Source organism: Sinocyclocheilus rhinocerous, unplaced genomic scaffold, assembly GCF_001515625.1.
Source record: "Sinocyclocheilus rhinocerous isolate Xijiao unplaced genomic scaffold, SAMN03320098_v1.1 scaffold1843, whole genome shotgun sequence".
Lineage (NCBI taxonomy): Eukaryota > Metazoa > Chordata > Actinopteri > Cypriniformes > Cyprinidae > Sinocyclocheilus > Sinocyclocheilus rhinocerous.
In genome coordinates, this window is record NW_015624200.1 from 23397 (window position 1) to 32220 (window position 8824).

General features: G+C 38.2%; 1 protein-coding gene and 1 pseudogene across 1 annotated transcript in view; both read left to right on the forward strand.

Moving 5' to 3' along the window:
• LOC107738563 (HLA class II histocompatibility antigen, DP alpha 1 chain-like) overlaps window positions 1–613 on the forward strand; it is a 1484-nt gene extending 871 nt beyond the window's left edge. The window contains exon 3 of the mRNA XM_016550330.1: window positions 606–613. Within this exon, the coding sequence (XP_016405816.1) occupies window positions 606–613 (8 nt within the window). The remainder of the gene's footprint in view (window positions 1–605) is intronic.
• Window positions 614–2184: 1571 nt separating this feature from the next.
• On the forward strand, window positions 2185–3530 carry LOC107738547 (HLA class II histocompatibility antigen, DP beta 1 chain-like; annotated as a pseudogene).
• Window positions 3531–8824: the final 5294 nt, after the last annotated feature.

The following is an 8824-nucleotide window of genomic DNA, read 5'->3' on the forward strand; positions in this document are numbered from 1 at the left end:
CGTTTTAGATGATGGACAGCATTGCTGCTGTCGAAGATTGATAAATGCAAAGATCTGGTTGAACCTTTGTTGAAATTGGATTTGCTTGCTATGTAGCACTAATCATGCTTATATCTAGAAGACTTTTTGTTTATATATTACATTTGCAGTTCATCATAAGTAATCTAAAGAAATCACAAACTTTATATCGAGTTACTTAATAATTAAAATAAGACACTTTTGCTACTTTCATGCAAAATGTATTTGATTTTGTTATGAACTGAAATGTTTATTTTTTTGTACTTAAAATTATGTTATACTATATTAAACATGTTTGAGAAACATTTACAATTATAAAGCATTTTTGTATGTTTTGTGACATACATTCCAAATAAAGATTTAAATGTCTGTCAGTGTATTGCTTTGGATATTCAACTTTCCCTGGAAAAAGCTGTTTTAAATAAAGCGTGGAGAGACAGAGGGACTGAGGAGAAATGGACACACAGAAGGATCTTTTACAGTGATATAAAGCCAGTCCACCTGTAGCCACGCCCCTGAATTTTAGACATGTTACATTGCCAGATGGGTAACACTTTATAATAACTTTCATTGTTATTGTGTAATAGATCATTAGTCAATATATATTCAAAGAGCTACATGTGTGAGGCAATGTGCTTGTAAATGTTTACTAATGAACTTATTGAACATTACATGATAATTAACAGAACATTGGTTGATGTAAATTAAAGTGCTTACAAATGTTGAACATTCTAATCATACAGCTATGATCACGCACTTTATAAAAATCTACAAATGATTTTAATAGATGTTATACACTGATTAGCAGCTTATTTATTCATGTGCATTTGAATGCTTAGAAATGATCCAATTGATTTATATAACATCTAATGCACTTTTTTACATTTACACATTTTCTAAAAACATTATTTTAGAAATCATATTAAACAACCACTTTAATGGCATTTGTAAGGATTCAAATGTATATGAACCCTTTCACGTGTGAGTTTCAAATATTCTAGCAGTTCTTAAGGAGACCATTATTTTAGAATGTATCATCTTATTTCCGTGGCGACGCATCATGCTTGTCACGTGACACACCGCAGCCACAGCAGCTCTGTACAGGTCAGGGGTCTCCAAACTCGGTCCTGGAGGGCCGCAGTCCTGTAGAGTTTAGCTCCAGCTCGCCTAAACACACCTGCCTGTAGTTTCTTGTATGCACAGTAAGAGCTTGATTAGCTGCTTCAGGTGTGTTTGATTAGAGTTGGAGCTGAATTAATATCATCTGATATTCAGATTCTCAAATACGTGCAAGTGAATGTATTTTGTCATTTAAACACCTTTATAATGATCTTGTTAGCTGCATTCCAGTTCGTTTCCATCTGCCCTTCCCTCACTAACTTCCCTCTATCTCCTGGACTCAGACGTACGTCACTGATTTTGTTGCACAAGTGTCCACTACTGGCTGATCAGTTGATCACCTTGATCATCTGGAATCTGATAAGAAGTTGAATTATTATTACCATTTTTCCCTGTTTTTCCCTGAATTAGTTTGATGCAGCATCATGTATATAGATATTGTTTGAGCTGTTTTAAATATATAAAAGATATCACAGAGTTGTTTGAGGTGAGGGTCTGTCCATATAAACTTCCCACGTTCACTTCACGAAGTGGAACACACTTCAAAAAGGCAGCAGGGATTCACCTGAGAGTAGTGCTTAGGGAAGATCACGAGTGCATGTCTAAAAGGGAAGTGGAACGCAGCCCGGGTTGTTATAGGAACTCAGTTATAGGAACTAGTTACCAGTGCGGTTCCCAGACAACTAAATGTTCCCCTAAGACCATTCCCGGTCGCATTTTAATGATTTAATAATGATAGTTATTAGAGAGTGTTATCGTGGATTTAAAAAATAAAGAAAAGTGTTTGTGTCCTCCAAAACTGGAGAGGTTGTTGGAAGCTTGCAGTTTTTTTCAGGAATGTAAGTAAAAAGGTCATTATGTTTAATCTGTTTAATCTAACCATTATTTAAATTTTTTGAAGCGTGATTTTAAAATGAAAGCAGGATATTGCTCAGCAACACGTGACACATATGCAAACAGTGTCTGATTGGACAGTTGTTTTAGACCCTCCTCTCTTCATCATGAACAGAGTATTGTCTGCTCTCAGTTGTGATGGTCACAGTGATCATGTCAGTGCCAAAGCTCTGGAGTCTCCATCACATTCTCCTGCTGTCTGTATTCACCGGCACAGGTGAGAGAAATGGGCGTAATAGTAGTAGTAGGTGAGAGAAATGTAGTAATAGTAGTAGTAGTGGTGTGGATATATTGGTGTTTTTGGTATTAACAGTGTTGGTAAGATTTAACAGCAATATTTTCTTAAATGCTGTTAGTTAGGATGGTTCTCTGCTAGTGGATCCTCCAATGTAGTTAAGTATAGGTACAGATATTTTAATAATATGAACATGATGTTTTAGAAAGGACATTCTATTAATAACAACAACTGGCTGATGTGTTCAAGTGCTTGTGTTTTTTTTTATTGTTTTCCAGCTAATGGATATTATAACTACCATTGGCCACAGTGCATCTACAGCTCCAGTGATTTCAGTGACATGGTGTTCTTGGATGGCTATTACTTCAATAAATATCTGTACGTACAGTTCAACAGCACTGTGGGGGAGTTTGTGGGGTTTACTGAGGTTGGAGTGAGAACTGCAGAGAACTTGAACAAAGATACAGCATTGTTACAGCAATTAAAGGCTGAAGTTGAGAGAGTCTGCAAACATAATGCTGTACTGTACAAAACAGCTATCCATGATAAAGCAGGTATGTGACTCAAGACTCACACAGAGCTCGTTTTAAACATTTTTATAAAGGAAAATATTTAGCTAAAATAAAACACATTTTAAAATTGTGTATTGCATATAATGGAAATATATATATTGTAAGATGTAATTGTGGCTCTTCCTGGTTCAGTGGCGCCACAGGTGAAGCTGAGTTTAGTGAAGCAGGGAGACAGCAGACATCCATCGCTGCTGATGTGCAGTGCGTATGACTTCTACCCTGAGCAAATCAGTGTGTCCTGTCCTGGCTGAGGTGTAGTGGTGACTTCTGACGTGACCTCCACTGAGAAGATGCCTAACTGAGACTGGTACCACCAGATTCACACTGAGCTGGAGTACACTCCCAAAGCTGGAGAGAAGATCTCCTGTATGGTGGAACACGCCGGCTTCACCAAACCCATGATCTATGACTGGAGTAAGAGAGAAGACTCGTCATATCAGACCTGCTTTTGCACATGACATACCAGTATAGCATCTATTAAAAATAATATGGGAATTGTCCAGTTGTCAAACCTTGACCTGCTAAACAAAATGCATATCTGAGAGTAAATACTGTGATGATAGAGTGATGTGTGACCCTCCTCTGCTTGAGTTTGAGGGGAATACACCGCTGTTATTCACTGCTGGAGTTGCTGGATCATCATAGCAGCTGCTGGATTCATTTACTACAAGTCAAAAACAACAGGTCTGTGAGAAGAGAGCAAACCAGCGACGTGTCTATTCCAGAACAATGAAGTATAAATCTCATGGCATGAGAACTGGCTGCTTAAAAACACAATGAAATAATAATAATAATAAAAAAACATGATTATGTACATACATAATTATAACATTACGTAATTGAGTGGACAAATTAAAGTGTGGATCTGTGATATTACATTGGCCAGTTTTTAACAGATATAGGATTTTGCTTTTGACTTTTATTATATTTTTTATTTTGTTGTCAGATGGCAAAAACAGATATCCACAATATAAAGGATTCAGGAAGCAGAAGATGTGCAAATTAGTAAGATCTATAGTTTACATTGACCAAAACATTTAAGAAAAGGTGTTTATTATCTGCAATCACAGACAGACTTTCAGATGGGATTGCATTTCTCAGATAACCACAGAGTTTGCCGAAAAACTGTTGGTAAGCTACTATGGATGGGACTAGTTTATCCAGAGGTAGTTAGAGAAATTTCTCATTTTAATCCCATTCGAATGTGCCAATTCTGTTATTTCTTGCATAATCTTTTTAACAATTCCTTAGCAATTTACATACTTTTTTGGCAAACTCGCTAATGCAAAATCACTGATCTCGGGTGAGTTTAGAAAACAATGTCTAAATAGGGTTTGAGATTCTTCTCTATACATCTGTTGATTGTCTTTCAACTGTTAAAGGCAAGCTTCAAGACACGAAGGATCAGAGCTCTTTGAAATAAGAGACCAAATCGAGGAGGTCCTTCTTGGGCGAAGCTCAGGGAGCTGTCTAAGCATAGTGAGGGCCTCACAGAACAACAAAGTGAGGTAAACACTTTCATAAAATATTGCCTATAATCTATATGGGCAGTATGTAAGGGACAATGTTGTCATCTGGTCATTATTGCAAAATAATCCCCAAATGGATAATCAGGACCCCAAAAAAGTGGTTTATAGTAGCACTGGTGTCATTAGTCTGACACTTAGGGGTGGTTTCCCGGAAAGGGTTTAAATTAAGCCAGGAGTAGGTGTTAGTTATATTAGGACATTTAAAGTGTTTTTACAAACATACCTTGCAAAAAACATTACTGGTTGTGTATCTTGAGACAAAACAATGGCACAGACATATTTTAAGCTGTTTTCAGTTAAGACAGTTCAGACATACATTTTAGTCTGGACCGGGAAACCGCCTAAAATTAGTGTTGTATATTAAGAAATATCAGACTGCTGAATGTCACAAATGATCATCAGCATCAAATAAAGTGTAATAAAGTCCTATAAGTTTTCTTTTAATGAATTAAAGCAAAGGGTAATTTTAAACTGATTCTTAATTATCATATATTTGTAATGTTTGTTACAGGAGTGATGAACAGTCCTGTGCTGGCGCGCTGCTGTCGAAGTTTGGTTGGCTGCCGACAATGTGTCGACGTTATACTTCAGGAGGGTCAAGGATGCGTAAAATGTCGGTCTGCAATTACAGGGGAATCCCTGGTGGCTGTAGCTGGCCTCTCTGAAGTGTTAAATGTAATTAGGGCCATAGAAGAGCAGTACAGTTCTGAATAAGGTTGCTGCTGTGGTATAGTGCATGTTGTTTCAAATGTTCAATTGCTACCAGAAGATTTTTTTAAATTCAATTTCATTAATACAACTCTTATTATAATTGTAGTGTTTTCTTAATATTGTATACATTTCATGCTACAGTATGCAAAAAAATGAATGCACAATAGGACAAGTTTTGTTAGTCATGATAGGTTATTTTTGGTGGCTGTAGTTGGCCTCTCTAAAGTTTTGAATGTAATTAGGCCCACAGAAGAGCAGTGCAGTTATGTATAACGTTGCTGCTGTGGTATAGTGCATGTTGTTTCAAATGTTCAATTGCTACCAGAAGACTTCATTTGTTTTTATTCAGTTTTATTAATGACTCTTAATATGATTGTATTGTTCTCTTAAGATTCTATACATTTTCATGCTACAGTACGCCAAAAAATTTATGTACAATCAGAGAAGTTTTGTCAGTCATGTTAGTGGTACATTATAAAGCATCTCTATGCACATCTTCTGGTAATGTTGATTAGTTCAGATAGACAGTCTTGATATGGCCTGTAATGCTCGTTTACAGTGTAGTTCAGTACATTTCCAAAGTCACAATAAAGTGAACTAAACTCTGTCTCTGCCCTGATTTTGTCCTCTTCCGATTGAAATGGGTCAGTGCCAAATGCTGTTCCTGTCTGTATAGGTCGGCAGCTTCTGAGGCACTCGGCAGCAGTTGCTCTGAAATTATTGCCTTACAGCCATCTCTGGCCAGCAGATTGGGAATGCCTTTGCCTATAAATAGAAACATTTGAATTGTAAGAATAAAACAAATATTGATAATACTGTATTAAATAGTACTGTAAGAACTTTCTACCAGTCTTGCAGAGTTTAGGTCCTGCCTTGCTCCACCTGCTGTAACTGTAATTTTCAAGTCATTCTGAAGACCTTCATTAGCTGGATCTGTTTTGTTAGATTAGGGTTGGAGCTAAACTCTGCAGGATCTGGCCCTTCAGGACACTGAAAGTATGTGCATATATTGGCAGTTGGTTTACTGAATAATGATTGGTTTGAGTCTTACCTCTCAGATAGGTCCTTCAAGGTATCTTGGAGAGGTGAGGTGTCCAAGTCGCAACATCTAGCTACTGGGGTGCCTCAGGGCTCAGTACTTGGACCACTTCTCTTCTCTGTCTACATGGCATCACTAGGTTCTGTCATTCAGAAACATGGCTTTTCATGTCACTGCTATGCTGATGACACTCAACTCTACCTCACATTCAACCCTGATGATCCGACGATAGCTGCTCGCATCTCAGCATGTCTAACAGACATTTCTTGTTGGATGACGGACCATCACCTTCAACTCAACCTGGCTAAGACAGAACTGCTTGTGGTTTCAACAAACCCATCACTTTATCAAAATTTCACCATCCAGTTAGGCTCATCAACCATAACTCCTTCAAAAACAGATAGAAACCTTGGAGTTGTGATTGATGATAAGCTGAATTTCTCAGACCACATCGCTAAAACTGCCCGGTCCTGCAGATTTGCTTTATACAACATTAGGAAGACCAGGCCCTTTCTTTCAGAACATGCAACACAACTCCTTGTTCAAGCTCTTGTTAGGTCCAGGCTGGACTATTGCAATGCTCTCTTGGCAGGTCTTCCAGCCACTTCTATCAAACCTCTACAACTAATCCAAAATGCCGCTGCAAGATTAATCTTTAATGAGCCGAAAAGAACACATGTCAAACCTCTGTTCATCAATTTGCACTGGCTACCAGTAGCTGCTCGCATTAAATTCAAGGCATTAATGTTTGCCTACAAAACCACCACTGGCTCTGCACCCATTTACCTAAATTCATTACTTCAGAGTTATGTGCCCTCTAGAAGCTTGCGTTCTGCAAGTGAACGGCGTATTATTGTGCCATCTAAAAGAGGCACAAAATCACTTTCACAGACTTTTTCATTAACTGTTCCCTCCTGGTGGAATGACCTGCCCAAATCAATCCGAGCAGCTGAGTCCTTAACCATCTTCAAGAAACGACTAAAAACACATCTGTTCCACCTTTATTTGACCCTCTAACTCTAACACTTTCTATTCTATTATAATTCTACTTTATCTATATTTATCATCTTTTTTTTATTTTACATTTCCAAAGTCACAATAAAGTGAACTAAACTCTGTCTCTGCCCTGATTTTGTCCTCTTCCGATTGAAATGGGTCAGTGCCAAATGCTGTTCCTGTCTGTATAGGTCGGCAGCTTCTGAGGCACTCGGCAGCAGTTGCTCTGAAATTATTGCCTTACAGCCATCTCTGGCCAGCAGATTGGGAATGCCTTTGCCTATAAATAGAAACATTTGAATTGTAAGAATAAAACAAATATTGATAATACTGTATTAAATAGTACTGTAAGAACTTTCTACCAGTCTTGCAGAGTTTAGGTCCTGCCTTGCTCCACCTGCTGTAACTGTAATTTTCAAGTCATTCTGAAGACCTTCATTAGCTGGATCTGTTTTGTTAGATTAGGGTTGGAGCTAAACTCTGCAGGATCTGGCCCTTCAGGACACTGAAAGTATGTGCATATATTGGCAGTTGGTTTACTGAATAATGATTGGTTTGAGTCTTACCTCTCAGATAGGTCCTTCAAGGTATCTTGGAGAGGTGAGGTGTCCAAGTCGCAACATCTAGCTACTGGGGTGCCTCAGGGCTCAGTACTTGGACCACTTCTCTTCTCTGTCTACATGGCATCACTAGGTTCTGTCATTCAGAAACATGGCTTTTCATATCACTGCTATGCTGATGACACTCAACTCTACCTCACATTCAACCCTGATGATCCGACGATAGCTGCTCGCATCTCAGCATGTCTAACAGACATTTCTTGTTGGATGACGGACCATCACCTTCAACTCAACCCGGCTAAGACAGAACTGCTTGTGGTTCCAGCAAACCCATCGTTTCATCACAATTTCACCATCCAGTTAGGCACATCAACCATAACTCCTTCAAAAACAACTAGAAACCTTGGAGTTGTGATTGATGATAAGCTGAATTTCTCAGACCACAATGCTAAAACTGGGGTCCTGCAGATTTGCTTTATACAAAATTAGGAAGATCAGGCCCTTTCTTTCAGAACATGCAACCCAACTCCTTGTTCAAGCTCTTGTTCTGTCCAGGCTGGACTATTGCAATGCTCTCTTGGCAGGTCTTCCAGCCACTTCTATCAAACCTCTACAATTAATCCAAAATGCCACTGCAAGATTAATCTTTAATGAGCCGAAAAGAACGCATGTCACACCTCTGTTCATCAATTTGCACTGGCTACCAGTAGCTGCTCGCATTAAATTCAAGGCATTAATGTTTGCCTACAAAACCACCACTGGCTCTGCACCCATTTACCTAAATTCATTACTTCAGAGTTATGTGCCCTCTAGAAGCTTGCGTTCTGCAAGTGAACGGCGTATTATTGTGCCATCTAAAAGAGGCACAAAATCACTTTCACAGACTTTTTCATTAACCGTTCCCTCCTGGTGGAATGACCTGCCCAAATCAATCCGAGCAGCTGAGTCCTTAACCATCTTCAAGAAACGACTAAAAACACATCTGTTCCACCTTTATTTGACCCTCTAACTCGAACACTTTCTATTCTATTTTAATTCTACTATATCTATTTATATTATTTTTTATTTAAAAAAAAATCAACTAACACTAGCTTTCTATTTTTTTTTCCTATTCTATCTACTTGTTTTTCTTTGTGTATGTGTGTGTATAT